This window comes from Thalia democratica, chromosome 3 (assembly GCF_965202585.1).
Source record: "Thalia democratica chromosome 3, ktThaDemo2.hap1.1, whole genome shotgun sequence".
In the NCBI taxonomy this organism is placed as follows: Eukaryota; Metazoa; Chordata; class Thaliacea; order Salpida; family Salpidae; genus Thalia; species Thalia democratica.
This window is the reverse complement of record NC_139167.1, coordinates 41,606,665-41,632,596: the sequence shown is the minus strand read 5'-3', so window position 1 is coordinate 41,632,596 and position 25,932 is coordinate 41,606,665. Positions and strand designations below refer to the sequence as shown.

General features: G+C 25.2%; 2 protein-coding genes across 2 annotated transcripts; both read left to right on the top strand.

Moving 5' to 3' along the window:
- The first annotated feature begins 310 nt into the window (after positions 1 to 310).
- LOC145832299 (protein polyglycylase TTLL10-like) lies at positions 311 to 18,863 on the top strand. Its single transcript, XM_082939617.1, has 15 exons — positions 311 to 409; positions 1,494 to 1,587; positions 2,954 to 3,100; positions 4,358 to 4,476; positions 8,397 to 8,514; positions 8,889 to 8,974; positions 10,007 to 10,097; positions 10,389 to 10,460; positions 12,127 to 12,298; positions 15,207 to 15,353; positions 16,637 to 16,847; positions 17,826 to 18,028; positions 18,095 to 18,236; positions 18,429 to 18,632; positions 18,859 to 18,863. The coding sequence occupies exons 1-15, from the start codon at positions 373 to 375 to the stop codon at positions 18,861 to 18,863; spliced, it is 1,848 nt and encodes a 615-aa protein (XP_082795743.1). The 5' UTR covers positions 311 to 372.
- Positions 18,864 to 19,443: 580 nt separating this feature from the next.
- On the top strand, positions 19,444 to 24,780 carry LOC145831966 (uncharacterized). The gene is made up of 3 exons (XM_082939323.1): positions 19,444 to 19,677; positions 22,956 to 23,182; positions 24,306 to 24,780. Exons 1-3 carry the CDS (start codon positions 19,503 to 19,505, stop codon positions 24,540 to 24,542), a joined length of 639 nt encoding a protein of 212 aa, XP_082795449.1. The 5' UTR covers positions 19,444 to 19,502; the 3' UTR covers positions 24,543 to 24,780.
- The last annotated feature ends 1,152 nt before the right edge of the window (positions 24,781 to 25,932 follow it).

Here is a 25,932-nt window from a genome sequence, read left to right as displayed (position 1 = left end):
CAAGCTCAAAATAAGCCTAAGGCCTTTTTTTTCTACATCAGAAACTCCAAAATGTCTAGTGTAAATATTTTAGATTTACCTGAATAAATAGTGTAAGTTTCAAAATTTTGAGGTAATATCTAGTGTAAATATTAAACTCCCTACAAAAATGCCTAATATTTTAAGATTTGTGTATTCCAAAACAATTTTTGTTTACACTGTGAAAACCACTGCTATAGATAAAAATATCAAATTTTTTATGTTGACAAACATAGCTTTACAGATGTTTTTGTAAGATTTTTTTTTTGATCTATTTTAAAGACAAGTACAATGATTATTGATTTTCATTTAAAGTTTCGGTAAGTATAATTCAATCTGTAAGGATTTAAAAGTATGAAGATAAATGAAAAGAAAACTACTAATGAACCTGGTTAGAATTTTAAATTTTTGAATTTCTTTATAATTAAATAGTATTTATGCTTGTAAAAGCTCGAACCAAAAATAAAATTCAAGCTAATTTATTCCTAATTTTAACATTGCTTTTGATATAAAACTTAATTTTATTTAATAACTATTTTTTATAACCATGAAATTTTACTAAACTTTTGATATGTGCTTTTTATTATACTATGTATATCGTTCAGATAGCTGATATATTTTCACTGTACAAGTAGCACTATATTGCATTTTATCCATAGTAATTCTGCAGCATTCTAACCTTGATTTCATTTTTAACTTTAATGCTAAATAAGAACTTCATTTTAGTTTTATCAAATAGCTTTAGATAGTTTAGCACTAAAGCATCTTTTTGTATAAAGTTTAAAAAGACAAAACTAAATTGTCACAAGTCAGTGTCTGAGACATAGTCAGTTTTAATGTGAAATTGCAGTTAAAGGCTTATAAATAATCAGTAATAGTCAGTAACAGTCTTAAAACTTTCCATCAAAGTAAAGATGCTAATTGTATGAAACATCTATCATTTTGTATGATAAAACTTTGTTTTGGATTTACATTAATTTTTGTTAATCATTGCAATTACTTAACATTTTTTGTCATCATATTTAGAGTGTAAATAATTTTTTTGTCACAACTACTACTAAGTTTTTAATTCTAGTTATAGTGGGTAGAGTTTTATTTTCATTACCTGCTAAATTATACTTTTAACGTTTTTTATTAATAAAATGTTATATTTTAGGTTTATAAAATTGTCACTCCAAAATAAGTTTAAAGTTAATGTTTCAGTTGAGTTACAAAAAGTTAGATATGTAATATATATTCAAAGTTTAATAAATATTTCTACAGTTGAGACAAAGCTCACAAAAAATTGTAGAAGGAAGTTTAAAATTATCTAGTTTCTAGAGTGTGTTTACAAATCTTTGAAAACAGCTTGTTTGAACTATTTTGTTACTAAAGGGAAAAGTAGTATAAAACTGTTAACAAACTTTAGAGATTACTTAAATTGTAGCTTATAGTTTTACTATGTTGGATAAAGCATATTTTTGTATTTATTTTAGAAATAAAAGATGAATATAGAAGCAACAGCTTATCAAGTTCGAAATCAAGTTGTGATAAAAATGCTAATAGCAACCAAACTATCAACTCCTCAAGGTATATAATGTTCTTGTTTTGAAAAATAATTAATACAAAAAAATTATTGAAACTGACTCAAAGTTTGTTCCAAGATGTTGTTACATGAACTTTTATAATCATTTTAAGTGTTATTGATTTTGCAAATTTGTTTGATAAATGTTTTTTTTAAGTATTGCAATAGTTAATAAAATGTTTTCTAATATAGAGTTAAACTTAAAAAACCACAAACTAAAAAATACATGTGTAATAGAATTTGTGTTCTTTAGATACCAAGATTAATTTAGCTACTTGAATGTTTGTTAGAAATTTAAAATTCTTATAGACTATATATAAGTTATATGCTATATAAGACATATGTGTTATACAATCTATCTAATAGATCCATTTGTATAAATATGGTTTTTTTTTTCTTTGCTGCTTTAATTTAAACAATTTGCAGTGTTTTTAGTCAAACATAAATATAGTGATTTGACATAAAGAATAACCACTACTTATTTGTAATCGTTATGCATATGTGTGTTTTCAGATTATGTACTATTTTCTTTCTATTAAAATATTTGTTTATATTATAACAAACTCAGTGTTTTCTTTATATACAGAAGTAAACAAGTAAATTTTTAAACCAAAATTTTGTATTTTTTTAGATCTCAGAAAACCTCTACATTTATAAACTGTTTTTTTTTACAAATACGTTAATATAAAATGAATTATTTTTGTATTTATTTTTGTAGGTTTTAGTCATTAGTTTAACTTATAAATAGTAATTTTATTTTAAAACAAGGGATTTCAATTAATAATGTTTTAAAAGTTTCAAATACAAATCAAGAATAAACTTTATCCTTTATATGAATAAGTATTGTCACAAGTAGTTAAATGTAAGGTAAAAAAAATTCGAACATTTTTATAACTGGTATAAAGTTTAAATCAAGTTAGAATTGCCATAAACTCAGGTTAACTCCGGATATATAATTTTATCACAGTATAATAGATTAATCACAGTATGACTCTGGAAAGCTCAAAATGTTTTATTTTCTTTTTTTAACCAAGGCTGACTCCAGATATTTTTGTTTTTTTATAAAAAACTCAAGATATTTTTAAGAGTTTTAAAAATCTTAGTAAAGATTTTTATAGATTTTGAATTAGATTTAGTTTCAGTATTTACTACTTTATAACTAATATTTTGGAAAAATTTCATTTTTATAATTTTTTTTTAAGGATTAAAAAACTCAAGATGAATCAGGACAATTTTTTTGACTATAAAAGTGTCAACCCTTTTAGATATTTTAAACTTTCGTTAAAGTTAAGTTGTTGTTACCAAACTGTTTTCTTTGTTTATGGTTTTATTTTAGTGAGCAGATTTTTTATCATTAAAATATTTGTTTAGAGATTCAGCAACACAACGGTTAGTTCATCAAAACGAAACTATAGATGAAAATGCAAACCATTCAACAGTCAATTTTTTTAAAAGAAATTTTAACAAACTGAAAAAAAAATCAACTTTTTACATAAGTGGTCAAAATGGTACAGCTCTGTTAGTCTATCGTACTATTTAGATTATGATTTTCTGTATATAAAATTTTTTGATGGTCTAGGAATGTATTTTGAAATTTAAAGCATATACATCTTTAAAAATAAAAAAAAAAGCTAGCATATTTAATATATTTACTTATAAAGCTCCTACTGTCTTTTATAAAATAATAAAAAACAACAACATTCTTTTTGTTATTTTATTTATTATTTATTCTATCTTTTATTAAAAGTTATAAATTCTATTTATTTTTTTATCTACCAAAAAAACTACAAAGAGTTTTAGTTGGTTCAAGGATTTATTCTTTTACTGTTGTGGTAAATAAACTTATCAGACAGTTATAAACTGACTAAACTTTGATTAAAATCTATAGATCTTCGATGTTCCAAGTTTGGTAAGTTATATTTTGAAACCCTGTCTAGTTTTCTAGTTTAATCACAATGTATTTAAAGAAGCATAAAAAAAGTTTGAATTTATACACAACTATCAGTGTCAAAATGTTATGTCTTTTTAAAAAAACTATATTTTGTCATGTTGTATTGTGACAATTTAGTAAAGCATAATAAAAATTGTTTCAAAAACTGTAATTTTAATTTTTTGGGTTACATGATAATTCAAATTCGAATAGTTCAATTTTTTTTCATATTAAGGGACACAACTCAAGTAGTAATATATATTTGGTAAAAATAAAAAATGTGTATGTAGGTCTAATTTATACCTACAAAAACTTTTTTTGTTTTTGCAAAAAAGTTTATTTATTTAAAAGATTTTTATAAACTACTATACTTTATAACTTAATTTAGCCATATCTCCAAAAGTTTTAAGTTTTTTAAAAAAATAAAGTTTATAGTTATCAATTGACCTACTATGTATTTTTATTTTTTTCAAATATATATTAGATGTTGAGTTGTGGCCCTTTTAAAAAATTTAAGAATTTGAATTGTCCAAAATGGAATAGTCGTGCACTTAATTTTTTGCGTTTACAAATAAACCTAAATTAGTTTATGTTTTTGCCTAGTAAAATTCGTAAAGAAGTTTTCTGCTTTCTTATATTTGTTTTTAACCTGAAACACTTTTCCTTTTGTAAATTACTTAAGTTTTGTTGTCTAATAAAACTTTTAAACATTTAAAGTTCTTTTTTCAATGTATCACAATCTTACAATGTTTTGCTTTTTTAAACTGAATGAAGTATATAAAATAAATAAAAGCATTAATAATATATTTGTATTTATTTAAGTTTATAAATACAATTTCTTGTAGAGTTGAAGTATACTTGCTAAAAAACGGTTGGAAAAGGGATTTAGAAAAGAATTGCGAAGAAATTAAATTGCGTTGGTGTGAAATTAAAACAAGCAACAACTACAGTGAATTTAGGGAAGGTATCTAATTGTTTAATGTAATGTTTTTTAATTATTTCGATAGAAACAAAAAGTGTAAATGAAATATTTTCGTAGAAACATAGTTATATTTTTAAGGATAGTTTTAAAATCTACATTTGATTTAATGAAATTTGGAGTCCTACTTGTTTTTTTCAAGTTTTTTTATGTTTTATCGCAGCCACCAGATAGCTTGGTGAACTTTACACTTAAACAAAACTCAAAATGTTTTTTGATATTTAAGAGATCAAGTTTGGTGAGTTCAATAACTTACAAATACAAGTTGCGAAATAAAAAGTAAACAAAGATTATTTTATTTAAATTATTTCTTCTTGTACAATATTAAATCAAGCATCTTGAAAATTTTAACGTTGATTCTCAACAATTTTTTATAAAACTATATTTGGAATATTTTTTAGAAGAAGTTAGGTACTCAAAACTTTTATCTTTCTGAAATAAAGTATGGGAGCTTTTTAAATAAGTAAAAGGGTTATCTCCTGAAAATTTGAAGTCTCTAGCTCAAAAAATAATAATTTAGTTAGACTTTTAATCTTTTTTTTTTCGATTTCAAGAATATTGACAATAAAAGAATTTGGGTCTATTATACGCTTGTGTACCAAGTTATTTATAAAACTATCTAATAATTTTTTATCTCTTCTAAAAAATGTTTTATAGTTAATACTTGAGTGTTTCATATAAAAGACAATATATTTCTTCAAAAATTTATTTAGCAAACTGAGTTTTGCCCTTTGAGCTCTTCAGTGCATTAAATAAATTGAAATTAAAAAAACATGTTAAAGTCATGAAGAATTTCAATCATTAGTTGAGAAATTACTTTTAGTATGGAACAATTACAAGACTAGAAAATACAAACCGAAAACAATTATTCTTTTGAGACAAAAGCTAAATTAAGTATTTCATAATTTTTAATTAAGAACTATAGTTTAAAAACTTTTAAACTCTAAAATTAAATTGCTAAAGTTGCTCACTTGCGGTTTAAACACTTTAATATAATTGATCTGTGTAAATAGCACAAACTAGGCAACTTATATAATAAAAATCTGCATAATACTCTAGCTGCTTTTTAAATTGAATTACAATTTAAGTTATAGTTTAGCTGTAAATAGATAAAAATAGTAAAAGTAATAAAGCCTAGTAATTACTTCTTTTTCAGCTGTGGACAGTGATAAGCATTAAAAATAAATACCAATGTACTTTGCTGTTAAGGATAGATAATGTTGAAAATTAAAAAAAACATACTTAGCGATATTTAGTGCAAGAGTTCAGTAAAAAAAAAGTCCTCATAGGGTCTAAACTTCCACTACCCTTAAATTTTTACAAGTGAATCACTCAATTAATTTAATATAAATTTAAAATAAAAAACAGTTTCGTTTCTGTCAACTAACTTAAAAAGTTGTTAAAACAAAAATGAGATTTTATTCAAAAGTTTCAAAAAATTTCACTTACCAAGTTTACTCGTGCTAACTTAAAGAAATGCTCTATGATGTCTAAGTTTCGATAAGTACTTTAAGTAAAAGAATATATTTAAAATAAGTTAAATAAAGTTTTTTTTTATATATCAGTATAAACAAATAGAAAGCTTTTGTTTTCTAAACCAAACTTTGCATTGTATAACTATGAATGCAACATATACAAAGTTTATAGTAGACAATATACTATCAAAATTAAACAAACTAAACAATAAAGATATATTTTTTGTATCTGAAACGTACAGTTGTATCTTTTATACTACTCATTACATTTCTAGACTAAAAAAATAATGTCACATGTAGTCTGAATTTTTCTTTTTAGTTTTAGTAAATAAGTATATGTGGCCAGTATCCTTACCTTTTAAATATACGCTTGTAGAACTCATGCAAATGTCATCTGAAACACAACCTTGACTATTTAAAATTAACTGATTTATTACTTAATAAAATAGATTTGGGAAAATTAGGCGCTTTAAATTTTTGTTTAAAAATGATTACTAGTTTACTATATTTACAACTATAAGTATTTTTAGTTTTTTCTACATAATATTTAAAGTTAAAAATACTACCTATAAAATAAAATCAATAATTACACCAAATTATCAAACTAATTTTGCTAGCACAACGTAGTGTCGTAAGTCTTGTAACATTGAACAACTTTTAAAGACTGGTATCAAATATAAACGATTTTATATTGTCTAAATCTCTTATTGTTACAATTACTTAAATACTAACATTTTAACATAGTATGCAAAAATCAGAGCAGTTTTTTTTTAAGAATGTACAAGAATATATGTTTAAAACATAAGCAAGAAGTATACTCTGATTGTGTATTGAAGTTTTAACAATAAAGAGCTTCACAATTGAGGAGCCTTTATACAATTATGACAAAAGTTAAATTGTTAAAAAGTTTATTACTTAACAATTGTTTCACGCTAGTGCGATGATCACAAGTAAAAACGTAAACAAACTAATAAGTTGCAACGGACAAACATTTTATATTGTTTTAGATAAGTAATTAGTTGATTAGGTGATTGGTTAACTAATTAAATTTTAGTAATATTCAGCAAGATAAATTATAATTAACGTAAATACAACTATAAAAAAAATCAAACGACAAAACAGAACTATATAATGAAAACAAAGGTAGATTAAACTAAAATTTAGTAAATTAAGACTTTAAATAAAATTTTGTAAAATGTCTACATTCATTTTTACAAAGAAAATGCTAAGAATATTTATATGAACTTTAATTCAAATCACCCATACCCAATAAAAGAATTGTCCAATCACAACCAGAAATTACTTCAAAACTCAAATGATACAAATGAAGAAAACTGCAAGTTATGCAACTGTAGATCAAAAAATAATTGTCCAGTTAAAGGTGAATGTCTTACTAAAGGAGTCATTTATAAAGCAACAGTATGCATAACAAAAAAGAACATATTTACATTGGTTCAACTGGAAGACAATTCAAAAGTAGATTTTACGAACATACACAATCCTTTAAAAATGTAAAGAAGAAAGAAAGCACAAGATTAAGTAGATCCATTCACAAAATCAAAAATTGCAACCCTGATTGGAGAAAAATAATAAAATGGGAAATTATTCATCACAGTAACCAAAATAAGCCCAGTAAAATTTGCACCCTATGTAATTTGGAAAGACTCGAAATTGCATTTGCAGACAACAACAAACTTTTAAACTTGAGATCAGAATTGGTGGGAAAATGTAGACAGTTTACAAAATTATATTTAAAGTCTTAATTTACTAAATTTAAGTTTAATCTACCTTTGTTTTCATTATATAGTTCTGTTTTGTCGTTTGATTTTTGTTATAGTTGTATTTACGTTAATTATATTTTATCTTGCTGAATATTACTAAAGTTTAATTAGTTAACCAATCACCTAATCAACTAATTACTTATCTAAAACAATATAAAATGTATGTCCGTTGCAACTTATTAGTTTGTTTACTTTTTTACTTGTGATCATCGCACTAGCGTGAAACAATTGTTAAGTAATAAACTTTTTAACAATTTAACTTTTGTCATAATTGTACTCTGATTGTGTCTTGAGTCTAAATTTATTAAGATAACTTTTCATATGACTAACTTCTGAGCTTCGTATGCTTTGAAATGAGGTTGAAATTGACCATACATTATATATTTTATAATACATATTAGACAGTACATTAGTATACATTTTATAAATTAAATGTCCTTGTTTTTATATTAAAATTCGTTATAAAGTCTACCTTTTTTTTATTTGCAAATGAGTGTCAATATGTATACATTTTTTTACCTTTTTACTTTATTAATTACTTTTAACTAAACATATAAACTCCTTATTAAAAAGTTCTAAAAGTGTTTTGGAAATATTTTATATATTTGAAATATATTGAACAGCTTACTTATTTGTTAATAAACTACAGGAGAACAGATGATATACCAAATACCAAATAACAAACTTTTAACAACGAAAATTGGCCTACTTGTTTCTCTTCGAGATTACGATAGAGTTATGACTAAAGTTCACAAAGGAAAATCGAAGTAAGTTCGAGTCAAGGTAATTTTTAACTTTCTTTAGTGTTTAAAATAATTTAGTAAAACATTAGTCGTCAAAGTTAACTTTTTCTAAATTTTCAAATCGTGATTGACTAAAGGCTTTTAAAATATAATAGATAAAAAGAACTATAGAAAGCATAAAAGTAATATAAAAGTTACTTATTGCTCTAAAACTTATTGTTAAGTGAAAAAAATATGCACATTTTGCATTACAATACGTAAAACATTTAGTGTATTCGATAAACTTTCTTTAATTTACTTTAAATTATATTTTTGTTGAATTTAAAACACACACAATAAGTATGTTTCTATTATTTATTTATAAATCTAATCATAAAATTTATATTATTTTTTGTCAGAATAATGCCATACCAAAACTTCTTTCAAGAATCTTACAGACTTGACGTTAAAGATGATAGAAATACTTTCTTTGACACATACAAAGGTAGTGCTTTAAATAGTTATTTTGTAACTTAATTCCCTATTTGAAAGTTCTTAGAATTAAAGTTTAAATACTTTCATTTTTTATTAAAAACTTAGTTTTTGTTTTCTTTAAAAATTACTAATAGTTAACTTACTAAATCGTGTTGGCCTTTTGATAATTTTTAATTATGTTTTAATCTATAAAACAAATAACACTACACATTTCAAGTAGTCATAAACTATATTCTATGTAAGTAATTATTTTAACGATCTTAGTTCTGCAGTCCGTTTTTTTTTTCTGCAGTATATTTTTCCAATATTAGTATTATAACAAATATTGTCTTCCTCAAAAGTTTTTTTGGTGAAGTATTTGTTCACTTGTATACATATTATATGAACTAAGTATACATATTAGGACTACTTCTCACTCAAACTCACTTAGATGTTTTGAAGTATATACGGTAACGTTAGACTTAAGCTTTTTTCAGTCAGGCTGGATTTAGAATAGACTAGCATTAAATACAACTAGTTTTAAAAACTTGTATTTATTTAAAGGAACTATATAAACAACTTTTTATCTAACTTTTTTCATTAAAGTAATAATTGCTCTTACACTTATAAAATACTCATATACTATCTACACTTTGACATGCGTGCTTATAAATTTTTTTTTATCGGCATTTTTTCAATTAAGATATATGGTAAAGTTTTGTTAAATTTTATTTTATTAAATAAAACTGTCATTGATATTACTTAAATTTTTTAAATTTATTAACAACTGAAGATCTCGTTTATTTTTTTAAACTAGTGAAACATTGTTTTGATAATGAAATTAAAAAGTTTGAAGTTGTTTTATTCTCCTAAATCAAAAGTTGAGAACTATGTTTGTAATCTTAAAAGTTGAAAGTATGCAATTGATCTTTTAACACTTGTAAAATGTTCACATCGAGCTAAACACAAATCTATTAATTCACGAAATGTTCAACTTAACAAGCTTCGTTGTTATTTAATTGTAAATGCTTAAAGAAATAAAACTTAGTTCTTAAAAAACTAGAAAAAGAGTTATGGATTTCGAAACCTACCGGAGCAAATCAAGGCAGAGGAATTTACCTAATAAGAAGCACAGAAGAAGTAGAACGCATTAAGTATGATTTTCTTGTTTAAAAAGTATTAGTAAGAGTTAAAAGTTTTCTAAAACAAGTTTAGTTTTATATTAAACCGTTCTAAGTATAAATATTTTAGGTGTTATTAGCAGCTTTTTTATGTAACATGTTTTTGAACAGTGTAAAATGTGTTCTTTTTTTTAAGTCTTGTTTTTAGTGTACGATTTTGTTGTTAGCTTGTGTTCTGATTCTTATTTACAATTAATTAGTTCTTTTATATAGTCATAAAAGAGTTTTAAATAAAATTGAATGTTATGAGAGGTTTAATAACAGGAGCTTGTATACTGAAGTTGAAGAAAAAACCAAAAAGAGAAAGAAAATCCCAGCAGCAAGATTGGTTCAAAGGTAACTAGTACTAATACTTTTTTACTTATTAAGTATACTTTATCCTCGTAAGTAAAACAGTTTGATAGTTGATAGACGTTATTATACGTATAGAAAGCTAGCGTAAAAATTTTTATTAATAGTTTAAGGGCATAGGGGGGGGGGGGGGGGTAAACACCCTTTTTTGGTTTTTTATCTTATTTTATATAGTTTTTACTAAGCTACAAGATGCTTTTTACAGATTTAAAAAATTCAAAATAATTTTTGAGATATAGCCGGTCAAAGTCGGAGGCAACAATAGGATCCTTATGGGAGGCGCAAACTAAAACGGCAAAAATAGACTATTTCACTAAAAATCTATCTCCTCCTACATTTTTTGAGATAACTACTTCAAACTTTTAGGAAATGTTCCTTGATATATTTAGAAAATTCTGTCGGAAGGAATTTTGAAAAAAATAAAAAATAAAAATTTTATATAAAAAATAAACAAAAAAAACAGTTTTTTTTTTGTTTTTTTGTTATAAAATTTTTATTTTTAAATTTTTTCAAATTCTGTTCCGACAGAATTTTCTAAATACTGCAAGGAACATTTCCTGAAAGTTTGAGGTAGTTATCTCAAAAAACCTAGGAGGAGATAGATTTTTAGCAATTTCTAGTTATTTGCTGTTTTAGTTTGCGCCTCCCATAAGGATCCTATTGTTGCCTCCGACTTTGACCGGCTATATCTCAAAAATTATTTTGAATTTGTTAAATCTGTAAAAAGCATCTTGTAGCTTAGTAAAAACTTTATAAAATAAGATCAAAAACCAAAAAAGGGTGTTTACCCCCCCTATGCCCTTAAACAACTTTCATTTTCTTTTTTCAGTGTAAAACTCCGTGTTAGAATAGGCTTTCGAATTCGACACTTAGAATAAGTACTTTAAATCTAGATCTAGTACTTTAAATTTAGTTTTTATTAAGTTACACTACAAAATGTGTATTATGTCAATTGCTACTTAATGCAGTTCGTTATTGGTTTTTTACGTAGGGCATAAATAAAATGAGTGATTACAAGAATATTACATCATATTTACCTTAATAACTACTGAAATTATTTTATTTACTTTTAATTCTTAGAAACAACATTTATAAAAAGATCAAATCAATTCAGACTTATTTTAATTTTATGGAAATGTTGCTATTGGGATACTTACAAGAACAGTTTAGCTTTTTTTTTACTACAGCAGATACGCTGTTGAAGAATTTTTCTTTTATTGTAACTGGTGCTAAAGAAATCAAGTAATCTATATATTAAATTTCCATTTTAAATTAAAACAAGTATTATTTGTTTAACAGAGAGATAAAGCTGGCTATAAATAATAACTTAATTTTAAATAATAATAATATAAAATACTGAACAAATAAGTTAGGAAAGCTTAACTATGAAAACATACTATGTGACTTAGTAATAACCAGCTTATAGTTTTCAGTTTAAAAATTTCTATAGCTAACCAAATTATAAACCTGTAAAGCTATTAAAGTTTCAAGGAAATTGTTTGTAGAGCAACCAAAATTATCAATTTACTCAAACTTTTTCATTATAAAAAAGTTTATGCTCAAAATATTTTATATATTGTTAATTAATTTTTTCTGTTTCAAATCATCGATACACTTCATTGCTAGTTAAAAAAACTCACAAATATAACAGGTATGTGACCAACCCTTTACTGCTTGACGGCAAAAAGTTTGATGTGAGAAATTATATGCTAATAGCAAGCGGGCAGCCTTATGTTGTGTTCTATAGAGATGGTTACTGCAGACTCACTTGTACTCAGTATGATAAAAACAGTAAGGATCTTTGCTCCCATCTTACTAACCAGGTTGTTGCCAAATAAAGCTCTAAACTTGTTAATTCACGTATAATTTAAACACTATGTGCATTGTGCATTCCGTATGCTATAAAAAGTTCAATATGTTAAGTAAACTTAAGGACTAGTTGATAAGTTAAATGATTTTGTAAAACTTTAGTGAAATATAAAACTACTGCCTAAATGTTTTATAATTAAAAAGTTTATCTTTGAAAATAGTGTCTAGTTGGTGCTTAATTTAAGTTTTCGATTTTCTAAACTAATTATTATTACAAAAATGTAAAAGAATTATTTTGAATGAGTAAAAAGGTTATATCAGCTTTCTCCTGAATGACGCCAGTTTTCTATAATATTTAAACTCTGAGACCAAATGTATTGAAAACAACTAATTTATTTATCTTTATTTAAATAACTAATTGTTTCATCTAAAAGATTTATCCTGAAACAGCTAGCGGTGTCCTTTTTTGTATACAAAATTTCATCTTCAAAAGTATAAGTATACTTAATGAGATTTTCAATGTAACGTTTTTTAAAAGTTCTTTTGTGAAAAAAATTAATGACGGTTGTATAGTTTTGAAATTTATGTGCAAAATAGATAAAGAAACACATATCATATGTATACTAAAATTTAACACTTATATGTTGTGCTTTTATTTTCTCTACATTTTTATGACTACATGATGACAAAACATATTTTAATATATCTGAATATGCTAAAATTTAATAAAAAATATGAAGTTTTAAATTTTTGGAAAAAAAACATGAAATATCATAAATTTTAATATTATAAACTTCATTGAGTTTCCTTGAGTTTTGAGCATTTTTTTATATGCTAGACTTATTGACTATTTAAAGTTTGACTGTTTATTTTTTTCTATTTGTAATAGTAACTTATGAAATTAAGTAATAATTATTGCTAGGGCTGACTTGGTTTTTACAAGCTAGTCTTATTTGTAGATCTCTATGTTAGAAACTAAGTACTTTTTAAATTTGTAAAAATTTCACAGTATTAATTGACATGCAAAGGTGGGTTTAGTAGATTTTTATACAATACACGAACTAAAAAGACAAAATAAATATCATATTTAATTAAAACTATATTTTCGTCTACAATTTTAACCAATCTTATTTAAGTTTTGACAGCTAATCAATCGTAACAATTTTTATCTAAATTCAGGAAGTTTTGTAACTTTGATAAAAAGTCCCTTTGATATTTTATATAATTAAGTATGTGAAATTTTAAAAACTAATAGAGGAATGTTCCCCAAAACTCAAAGTCTCTAGCTTTAAAAAAAAGTTTTGTTTTTAGTGAACTTTCAACCTTCCAAGAACATTAGCAAATAAAAAATTGCAGTCATTGCGTATGAATACAAAACTTTTTGAAAAGCAGCACGAAGTATATCTGAGATAACTCCTTGGAAAGCACTAGGCAGTGACGGCATACCGGCGTATTGATTTTGTCACTGCAAGTTGATATTCGATGGACAGCTATTCAACCTTGCATGTCTGATAGCAAAAAGAAAGTTAACTGTACGCGTCTTTGCTGATGATTTTATCCTCGTAGCTCACTCTACCTAAGATCTGCAAACACGCATGTCTCAGTCTTATAAAGTCAAGAAACAAATTTTTCACTAACAATTAAAGTTAATGACAAATGCATTGTAGTGTGCAAAGCCTTGTATACTATTGTTCAAGTACTTGATCTAACGCATAGATGGATAATGAAATAAAGGCCATAGGGAGTCCAGCATTTTTTTTACAAAAAAATAACATTGGCCCTTTATGATAGCTGAATTGTATACTATACGACACTTTTCAAGAACAAAAACATTTTAATTTAATTTTTTGATACAGTAAGTCGTGTAAAAATTTTCTGATACAAACGTATGAAATAGAAAAAAAACTATCGAATTTCTCCGATTTTTAAGTTTTTTATTGAATTCTATGTTTTTCTGCATTTTTTAATCAAATATCAAATTTTTAGAAAATGATCCTTGTATTACAATTAAGAATTATTTTGTAACAGTTTTTTAAGTTGAAGTTTAGAACTTTATGACCAAAAAAACAATACATTTCACTCAGATTTAAAATATTTTACAATAAGATTATTTGTTTTTTAGTTAAGTTTAAGCTGAGAAAGTTTGAGAACGATTGCTTAAAAACCGTAGGAGAAGATAGATTTTTGATAAAAGATTTTTTTTTCCTTTCAGTTCAGTTTTTACATAGGGACCTTATTAAACTCTTTCGCTTTGTATCCTCACATCTCAAAAACACGCTAAAGATCTTTAAGATAAGATTAACATGTATACAAGTGCATTATTTCTCATGACCTTAATTTGTAATTTTAAGCGCATTTTTTCGACTGTCTGCGATTGATTGGAATTTTTCCAAACTATTCATCCGCACAGATTCGGCTGCATATTGTGCTTGTGTATGCAGTAATTTGCTGTACAGCAGTGAGACTTGAACTCTGGCAACTGTGCGTAGAATAAAGTTTACACCTTTCACCAACAATTCCTTCGTAATTTTCTCAAAACTAAATGGCAACATAAGATTAACCTTTAGCTTGTTTATGCTCTGAGAATGAAAAAAAAACTTTACTTAGTTCCTTGTAAAAGCTTACTTGTTACTAACAAAAGTGTTTTTTGCAACAGTTCTTACATTGAAAAACTTTCTTCAATTTAACAAAGAGTTAATTCACATACTATATAATATATGAAAATATTTATATGCTGTTTAAAAGTAGATCACTAAATTTACTTTTAAAGAAGTAATAAAAACTAACTTTTCTTAAAATTTAAAATTTATATATTTTTAATTAATATGTTCAACCAATATTTAAATAGTATGAACAACAAAATAGTTTTACATGCTAAACTTTTATAATGCTAAGTAAAAGATGATGAAACTGTTTTTACAGGCTATGCAAAAGAAGTCACCATTATATGAAGAAAACAAAGAAGAAACCGTTTGGTCGATGGACCGATTTAACAACTATATAAATGAAAATTATTGCAGTCAAAGTAACAATAAAGTTCCATTAAACTGGGTTAATACTGTACTTAAAGTAAGTCAAAAATGCTGTTTTAAATTTTAATTATAATTTAAGTTTTTGATCAAATACGATAAGTACCATTTCAATGCTGTTTAAAACATCTTTTTTAGACTATTAAGGATATAAAATCTTACATTATTTTCAATTTTTTACGAACCCTTTCAATACCTTGATGACCATTAAATTTAAATTATGTATTTACCTATTCTAATTTCAGTACTAAACCCCAACCTACAAGACTCAAAGTCGATTTTCTTGACCATATAAAAGTACAACAAAACTTAATTTATAAAATTCTGTACATGTTTATATAGATTCCCAGCTACTATTTCAGTTTTTGATAACGATCACTAGAGCAAATGAAAAACATTTGTTTAAGTTTGAAGTCATGTAATTTTTTACAAGTGTGTTTTATTAATTATTTTTTTTTTTCTTTGTTTCAGGTTTCAACTCAGTGCACATTTAAGTCTGCCCTATACTTTTAGTCTAATAACAAAAATATGTTGATCGTTCACTATTTTTAAACTATATTCAATTATAGAATTATTTATAATTAAGTTATAATTTTTTGCTGTAAAATTTCATTAAGTTTAAATGCATTTTTAATCTATAATTTATATCCGTGTTTAATTAATTATAAAGTTTACTTTTTCCACAACTTTTTTTTGTAAGAAAAAATTTGAAATTTACTCTTAGTTTGGTTTTGTTACATGATAGCAGTGCTTATTTTATCATCTTATCATTACAGTTGTTTTGGTTGTCCGACGGGCTTTGCTTGTCTGAATCTTAAAGGTTGAACATCTTCTCCTTAAAAAGTACATTTATAATGTTTATAACTTTGTTAATTAAAATCTAGATAATAAGAATTTCAGTCACCTAAGTTGATTTAATTTTAACAAACTTAAAACACTAATCAAACAAAAACTGTGCATAGAATTACGTATATTGTTGTATATTTTGATGTGCGTTTGTTTTAAATTAGATTTGCAGAGGTCTTATTGATTTAGAATTGTACAGTTTTTGTTAGATTAATCATTGATTTCTGCGCCTAAAAGATTTGAATTTGATATATTACTATCACAATTTTTGTTTAACTTGTAGTCTTAATTCTAAAAATTTTAATAAAATCATTAACATTGTTTGATCCTAAATTTGTTGTTAAGATGCAACAGATAATTTAAATAAGTTTAGTAACTTGGATTTTTTACACAAATTATCATTTTTATATTAACCATTTTTAATTGTTTACAGTTAAAAAGCTTTTATATCTGATACTTAAAAACATACATAAACAGAAAAAATGCCAACAAATCATGTTACATTGTTTCAACGCTGTGCGTCATAGATTGGACGGAAAGCGCGGATACTTCGATCTGATTGGTTGTGATTTCTTGGTTAGTGACGACTTTCAAGTGACCCTGTTGGAAATGAACAGTAATCCGGCATTACACACCAACTGTTCTGTTCTTAAAAACGTCACCCCACGTGTGGTCGAACAAACTCTTGGTCAGTCAATTTACAACTCAAACGATCCTTTGTCTTATATTTTAAGTGTGAAAATAGATAAAGGAATTTATATTTTTTAGTACGTACAGTTGTAGAACTAAGTTTATATTAATATATGAGTTACACAATGAATAATATTTAGTAAACTTAAGTAGTTGAATGCGTTAACGTATGCGCAATATAATAGATTTAGGCATTGATATCAGGTCTATAAGTCATGTCTTAAAAAACTAAAACTTTTGATAACGTAGATATTTTCGTTATCTTTAGGTACCGTTTGCTGTAACTCAATCTTGTTTATATTTTATTTAAAAAAAAATTAGATAAGTTTGAGATCTATAATAATTAGTTTAAAACTTAAGGGCATTAAAAGACTTTGAATGTTGGAATTTTACAAATATTAAAAAATAAAAATTTTAGATTAAAACAACAAAAAAATAGGTGGTTTTTTTTTATAAAATTTTTATTTTTCAAAATTAAAAAAAATCCTGCATTCAATCTTTTTAAAATTTAATAATACACTTTCTGTGAAAATTTAAAGAAGATTGCTTAAAAAATGAAGGAGGAGATAGAATTTTAATGAAATGGTCTTTTTTCGCGTTTTTAGTTTGCACAATCCATTAGGAGTTTGATCGCTCATATCTCAAAATTAACTTTGATTTTTTTCAAGCGGTTAAAAATGTCTGATAGCTCAGATAAATCTCTATAAAATAAGATCAACTTGTAAAAATCAAGGTGAACACCCCTCCCCCCTATGCCCTTAATGAGTTTTTAACTGTAAAGTTGTACTGACTAAATAAGCTACCTTTGAAATAAAATGCCGTCTAAACTTAAAAAATAACTAAAAGTAAGATTAAATTTCAGATATATTTTTGACTCAATACTACAACCGCATATCTAATTAGTTTTACTATTACTTACAGCAGCTTAACGTTCTTGAAAATATATTATAAGTTTTTACTTTATTGTTGATCCTAGGTTTATCGATTGAAGTTTTTGAGAAAGCGTGCCGCGGAGAGCGAATTTTACCTCTGACAACCCAGCATGACTGTGTGCTCTTGTACAACGATGATCATTTTGAACTTATTGAAAAGCAGGAAAAAATTCGTCAGTTGAGCGAGTTACGACGGCAGGCTAAGAGTGCACAACGTCGTAGAAATTTTAACCCTAAAAATTTTATTGTTAGTTTTTAAAATTATGTATTTGATAATAATAAATTGATTAAACTTTTCTAATGTATTTTGTAGTACAGAAGAAGCTTTAACACGTCTAAGACTTCCACAAAATCAGATCAGCAAAAAGAAAGTCCGGCTAACTGTGTAAATGCAAAAAATAGTAGCACCTCTATTAACAAATCGGCTATCAACAAAAGTACCACTTCTACATCTGGTATTTTTTAAGTGTTAATTTTGTATAAAATAAATACTTGTAGTGATTTACTCATCATTTTTTGTTGTACAACTAAAGGTGTTAAACTAAAGAACTTTTAACTACATCATAATTTATTCAAAACCAATATTTCAAAAATTTCTCTCTATTTGTAGCAAACTATTGCATGTATAAAATGTTCGTAAAATTAAGGAGCTCAGTCCTCGAATCGCGTGTCTTCACCACCCAATGCAGTGACGCTTTACAATAGAAAGTACAAACATGTTGTCAGTAAGGTTGGTCAGATGTTCAACGTACCAAATAACAAATCAGTGAGTGATTGTGAACTTACTTCTACAGAAGCCACGCCAACTGCGATTGATAAAACTACCAATACAGATCAGCAGAACAAAAATGGCAAGTTTTTATTTTGTTATTTTTTGTTGTATTAATAAAAGCTTTAATTCTATTGAAAAAAGTAAGAAAATATATTTATTAAGTATTATTTTATTAACTATTATTCTAAGTGTTTGATAATCAGTAAAATGTGATGTTTTATCTAAAAGTACTTTGAGTAATTAGTTGTTTGAAATATTTAAAATAATGTAGCAGGTTTTTCATAATAGTTTTATTGTTTTTTCAGATTAATTTATGTAATCATATAATTTTATAAACTTTATACTTGTAATGTAAAAGTCTGCTTTGTTTTTATTTTTATTAGTATTAGTACTATATTTTAATTGAAATGTGCTATATTCTTTTAAGTGTTGCCTATTTGAACACAAAAGTTTGTTTTGTGCATAGTTCTTTGTAATACTTGCGAAATTTTAAAATCCTGTATAATCTCAAAGTAAATACATCTTAAAAACTAATACTACAAAAGTGCAACAATTTTTTATATAAATATTGAAAGATGGTTTCTATATAATTTGAATAACAAAGTAGTATTTGTATTAAAATTCTAATAAAAAATTCCAGAAATTTCAATTTAATTATAAAAAAGTTACAAAATTTCCTATGTTAAAATGTAAAATAGCCTACTTTTAAACATTAAAACTTTCTATTTTAGTTTACCTTTAAAATGATATTATATTTTTCACTACTGAACTCGTATATAAACTTTTTTCCCTAGAAGTCCTAAAATTGAGTTAATTTTTTATTTAAGTGCAAAGCATGACTATTGCTAATTTAGGTAATTTTTCTACTCATTTAATAAAAATAGAACAAAGTTGTGAAAATGAATCAAAGGTGTGTGATTATGCCAAACAATCTGGTAAGATTTCAACAATGCCAAAAAATCTTAAATTAAGATCAGTTGATGTCAAGTATCCACCTTTGCTTATACGTTCTCAAAACGAAAGATTATTAAATAGAGTAAATCGAAAAAGTACTAAATCTCATAAAATTGCATCAAGAAATTCTGATGAATCAAATGAAGAACAAAAAACATTTTCCAAAAAAAGTATTTTTGTCTTTTTTATTTGTCTAAACTATGAAATAATAGTATTTATTTAAAGTTTTTTTATAGAGTTTTTTATAAACATACAATATTAAAAATGTTAAGACTATTGTAAAATTTAAGCTATTTAAATAAACTTGCATAAATTTGTATTAGGTTGTACTAACTTAAATACCGAATAACATTTTATTTATACCAGTTTTAATATAAAAAGTAGTAACCTTTTTGACAAGGTGTAAAAAATTTATGTAGACTTTTAAGAGTTACATTAAAATAAATACAACCAAGGTTTATATTTTGTTTCGAAAAAACTAATTAATACAATAATGTAGTAAAGTTCGCAAAATAGTTTAATTATTCAAGCTATATGTTTAGTTACTACGTTTTTATTTCATATTAACCTTCCCACAGCTATACTGCTTTCAAAACTAAAAGTTTTTGTTCATTACAGCTAATGTTTGTAAATTCACATTATCACTCGCTAAAACAAGCCGAAGGAGTATTTCCTTTTTTTTTAATACTTATAGTTTTTTTTTTTCATAGTTAGTTATGTAAAACAATAATTAAATATCAGTATAGTTGCAAAAATATTGTAGTTTTTACCAATATAAGAAGTTTTATAAAATGCTTTTAATTAAAATTAGTACTGTTACGTTCATATACAACCACTAAAGTTTAGTTTTTTGAAATTTAATTAATCGTCTCTCAAATTTTACAAAAACTGTGCCAGTAAAATACTTTTTTTTAATTATGCACACTGAACAATTTTATATTTTCTTAAATACTTGCGAGTTTTTCTTATTCAGGTTTCATTACATTACAATATTTCTCCCAGTGGCGCTCTTAACTTGTAAGTTAAAGTGAAAAACTTGTTATTTATCGATTTAGATCTAAAAGTATAAATTTTCAGTTTTGTTACTGAAAATATCGATATTTGGTCTGTTCCTTTATATTTTTTATTGAAATATTAAAACTCCTTTATGACTGTTAAAATTAGTTTTTGATAAATAAGTAAGGGAGAGTACAACTTATATTTTAGAAACACTGGTACAGTTAAACACTGGTACAGTTAAAAAAAGAGCCAATAAAAATATTTATGTATAAATCAATTTTGTATAAATTATATAAAATATGACTCATTTTAAAGACAAATAATAGGTTTAAATAGGCAATGTTTTTTTTTCTAAAAGTTTATTCTTAATTCCGAATTTTAGGTTGAAAAATTTTTAGTGAAAACTATAAAGATTTTATTGAGAGTTTTTAAACTTTTATCATTAAGTTTCTTATTTGCTTCACTGTAGTCAACGATGAGAATGAACTTAGTTTTTAAGGATTTTCAAGAGCATTGATAATAATTTCAAGTGCATTTGCGTTTTTAAGCGATAGTTTAACTATCATGTTATGTTTAATAATTAATAATTTAGCACTTTTCCATAACAAAAATAAAGTGAATAAAGTTTTGTAAAAGTTCAAGCATTTTGAATACTTTCAACGTTCTTATTTTTAAAGATAACATGATAGCTCAATTAAAAACGCAAATCTTATTAACAATACTCTTGAAAATCTTTAAAAACTAAGTTCATACACAACATAAAATTTTGTACGGGTTTATTCCACAGAAACACAAATATTTTAAAAACTATTATTGTTACTACATTAGAAACTATAGCTACCTTAGTTATTGTTTTATTTAGAGAATATTAAAACCAAATTAAAGTTTAGTTTTATCTTTATTGCCAGCTTTCTTAATGTTATAGTTGTACATTATTTTGAAAGTTCAGCTTCTTTTTTATGTCTTTTTTGAGCTAGAAATAATAATTGTTACAAGAGTCTTTTTTTTTAGGTTGTAAGCTTATGATTGTATGTACATTGATTCTAACGTTATAGTTTAAAGCATTATGATTATTTTATAAATTAAAGTCAGTAAAGTCACCACTGAAAGCATTAATAGTATAAATTATGTTCATAGTTAGTTTATCAGGCTCATAATTCGTTTTATCTCTTAGGTTTCAGTCAAAATTCAAATTGTAATTTCAAAAGTATGTCGACAACGTCAGTTAGTTCTTTGAAAGAAGCGAGATTGCTCGGTTGGTTACTTGTTGGAAATGAAGATGAACAATCGAATACATCTTTGTGTAAACCTTCAGTGGCCCATTACAGTCGTTGCTTTTATGTACGTTTCTAAGAATAAAACACTGATACAGATTAGTTTTATTTTACTCAGTTTTCTATTTGTTTAAAAGCTAGAACAATTAAGAGCAGTTGTGCTTTAGAAAGACTTGAAGTAGTTTTAGTTTAAACAAATTTTGACACAGAAATTTTTTTTTGTCAAGAAAAGTTTTTATCAATGGTTAATATTCTTTTAGATTTCACAAAACATAATTTTATATACTAACAAAATGTTTTTAGTTAAACATTATCAAGTAAGCTTTAACTATTCATGCCAAAAAACTTATTAAGTATATTTTGTTTGCTATTTATTACTAAACTTTTTTTCATCGATTTATAAAATAATTAATATACTTAGTATACTACAGCCGAGCTAAAAACGTGAGCTTTTTTAAGTATAAAAAACAAATTCATTTTTCCAAATCATGTAGTAAATTTTAAACTTAATAGTGTTAATGATTTAAATACTGAAGCGATCTAACATTTTTAACGTTTTCTGCCAAAATTTTTACATTAAATTGTATTAAGACAACATATAGTTAATATAGACATATATTAATATAGACACTTAATTAAATAATTATATATCTATATAATTACTTAATATCATAAACAAAATATTAACTTTTTAATTAACTTCTTAGTTAGAACTTAATTGTTATAAATATAATTTTTTTTGTTAAAATAAGGTTTTATAGTTGTACTATGTTATTAACAAGCTAATTCGTATCAATTATAAAGGTTTACTCAAATTCCAACTAATGAATTTTAGGGTTTTAGTTATAATAAACAAAAACTAACTTTTTTGTTAAATTAAGTCTATTAGCGTGCACTTTTTTATTAATTATATTTATAGTTTGGGTATCGGACGTTTTAATGCTATGACGACTTTTTTCAAACTATATGAGATAGATCTTTGAAAAATACTGTAACTCATCTAACCATATCTTAAGCGGTCTTAAAGTGACTTGTCTTTCTAAATAATTTGTAACTAAACTACTTTATGAATTCGTAATTTATTTACTTTTTTTGTCTATTAGCTCATTATTTTCAATTTTAGATCTTTTTTTGTAATTTTAGTAAAACTAATCTACTTTTTGTTTTTTCAACAGAAATAGTTCGTGAGTTTCCAGTGCGTTTAAGTTTGCAGCCGAGCACAATATCAGTTGTCACATCTGACTATGATGACAACTATTTCCGCTTGTTGCAATTCACGTCTTCTAGGAAAAAAAATGAAATTTTAATGCACTACAAAAACGTAAAAAATAGTTTTAGACACAAGCCGGAAATGCATTGGGGTGATCAGCAAACAAAAAAAGAAAATTTTATTTCGTATCCCGTTAGTCATTTGACAGATGTTGATTCTATTTTCTTAAAATTTTATCATATGTTTTAAGTTTAGGTAGTGTTGTAAACATCGGTAGACTATAATGTTTACCCTTATTAAGTAAGTCTGTTTTTTTTGCGATGCTTGTCCAGGCTTGCAACTAAGTCAGGAAAAACGAAAAAAAAAGACAAAAGTGAGGAAAAATAGGGTTTTTGAAAAAAGGCAGGAAATTTAATATAAACATGCTCTTAGAAAGTAAATTTATCTTCCATAAAAACTGCATTTTGCTAATACTATTTTCTAAATGATATTGCTTTTGCAATTTTTTATTTTTATGGTCTTATTGAATTTTTGGAATAGGTTAAAGTCTTTCAAGTCTATTTGTGTATTTTTGAATCGGTTTTAATTAAGAGTTTGTTTAAAAAATTCAAGAATTTTTTTTCAGCTCGACCTGTGGCAACCCTGCTTGTCTATTGTACAAACTCATGTACAAACTAATTGTCAATGTCGGTATTATGTTTCAAATTATAATAATTTATGCAAGCAATCTTTAAAGTGTTAACTTTTACACATTGAAAATGATTTATATTACTTTTTACCCTTTTCTTATACCATTGAAACTTCAGGTTATTTCTACTTGTTTTATTTCATGAGATGAAAATAATTAAAAGAGTATGTTTTAAGCTTTAACTATGCCGTTGATGCAGTTTGAAACTTATTATTATAATATGCGGCTCATTGGATTTAATGTCTTCATGGACTTAAACTTAAGTTTCAAAATTACATTAAACAAAGTAACTACTAATTATATATATTTTTTTGTTAGATAAAGGTTTGTTGTAAAATATTTTCCTGCAGCTAATGGATAACAAGTTTATCAGATACTTGGAAAAATTTTAATAAACAGTCATACAATAATCTTTAATTAGTAGACTTTAGTTTTAAAGTTAAAAAGAGAATACGCATCTTAATTTATTTTTTTTGTAAAGTGTTTCTTTTAGATGTACCTTGTTTATAATAATATTATTATAAAACTTTGTAAATTTAAAGTTTTTTTTTGACCTTCTATTTATACTAAATATCTTTTTTTTTGTTACATCTAAGGTTTAGTACTATAACTACAATATATATTTAGAAAAACATCAATTACGGCTTGTCGTCAACAAGTATTAACATACCAGCTTACACTACCAAACTAGTTTCTCCTTTTATTGAGAAAAATAAGCAGCACAGTTGTCGAAACGAGCCTATAACTGTTTGGAAAAAGCAAGCTCGTTTGCAAAAAAATCATCTTCGTTTGCAACACAGGCACAAGTTTGACAATTCAGCTGTTGAGGAGCAGCTACAAGTTACCAGTTTCAATCACAGCTAGTTGAGTGTATTGCATTAGTTTTTTTTCTGCAAGTCATAACTAATTACTACTTTTTTCTTTTTTTTACGTAAAGCTAAAAACTGAAATGTGCCAAAAACAACACTACCTTGTATTTTAGCCTGTTTTGTAGTTTTTAATTATTATCAATTTTTTTTGCTAATTATCAAGTTTTTTTTTTTTTGTTTGTTATGTTTTTGTAAAGTCTTACACTAATAACTCTTGTTTATGCAAATGCTGTACTACCTAAATAAATAAACACTTTGTGTTTCTTTTTTCAAAACTCGTTATGATTATTTTTTATCACAAAATGTTATTATCAGCTCATAGAGACTTAAATATTAAGTAGCTTAGATTAACACTTTATTTCATAGTAATTTACGTCTGTAAGGGTCTCTTGAAATGTACAGTACGTAATATGTTTATATAAGGGCATTACTTATTGCTATTATAGTTCATAAGTAAAGTTGAAAAACAGTTTAAACTTTTGTTTAATTTAATTTCAACAAGTGCTCGGATGCCAAACATCTTTATTCATTTAGCCAAATTGCAGATATAAAAATTTAATTGAGTCGCAAAACGAACTATGGTTGTTGCCTAACCAAGAAAATGTTATCGTTAGAATATACAAGTTTTTGAAACACGTTGTAATTGACAAAATTTTACTCGATGCTCTAACAGCAGAATTTGTTATTATTTTAGTATTTACACCAAATGTTATAAATAAGTTGTAACTAGGTGTATTCATAACTTCATTTAATCTTTAGTGGGATGCATAAAACTGTTTTAGGTCGCTGTGTGGCTCGCGGTCCGCCGGTTTGAAAATAACTAGTTTATAAAATTATTTTAATTCATTCTAGAGAAATACTGAGTTACTGAAGAACTACTTATAGAAAAAGGTTATGTCGCGTAGAGTCAAACAAAGTTTAAACAATAAGGCAGTCTTTTCGGGGTTCCAAATTTACTAAATAAAATACCTTGTTATAAACTTGGGTATAATTAGATCAATTAAACAAGCTTAAAGTGTTTAGAGTTTTGTAATAATTTTTAACAAAGGAGTTAATTATAATTAAAAAACGAAGATTGAAAATATCTAATCAGAGAAAGTTTTCTAGCTTAAAACTATGTATTTTAAAACAATCGTTTTCAGCTAACCGCGATCGGCTTTTAGTCAGTTGACCACAGTGATTTAGAAAAGATGCGAAATGATGAGTTATACAAATTCATTTAACTAAAGACTATTTTACCAAAAAACTAAAAAATTTTGACTGAGTGTAGATTAAAAACTAATAAAATTATCTATAACTAATTTGATACAGTAACCTGTCAATTAGGTACGAACTGCTGGTATATTACACACTTTTTAGCCGAAAAACGCTGTGTTCAAAATGCA

What these genes read in the sequence shown, in the direction of transcription:
- LOC145831966 (XM_082939323.1), top strand. Translation starts at nt 19,503, where the DNA reads ATGCCAAAAAATCTTAAATTAAGATCAGTTGATGTCAAGTATCCACCT. An exon ending in AAAAACATTTTCCAAAAAAA is followed by an intron (nt 19,678 to 22,955) that starts GTATTTTTGTCT and finishes TTTTTTCAACAG; the next exon opens with AAATAGTTCGTGAGTTTCCA. An exon ending in AAAATTTTATTTCGTATCCC is followed by an intron (nt 23,183 to 24,305) that starts GTTAGTCATTTG and finishes ATATATATTTAG; the next exon opens with AAAAACATCAATTACGGCTT.
- LOC145832299 (XM_082939617.1), top strand. Translation starts at nt 373, where the DNA reads ATGAAGATAAATGAAAAGAAAACTACTAATGAACCTG. An exon ending in GTTCACAAAGGAAAATCGAA is followed by an intron (nt 8,515 to 8,888) that starts GTAAGTTCGAGT and finishes ATTTTTTGTCAG; the next exon opens with AATAATGCCATACCAAAACT. An exon ending in AAGTACCACTTCTACATCTG is followed by an intron (nt 18,237 to 18,428) that starts GTATTTTTTAAG and finishes CGTAAAATTAAG; the next exon opens with GAGCTCAGTCCTCGAATCGC.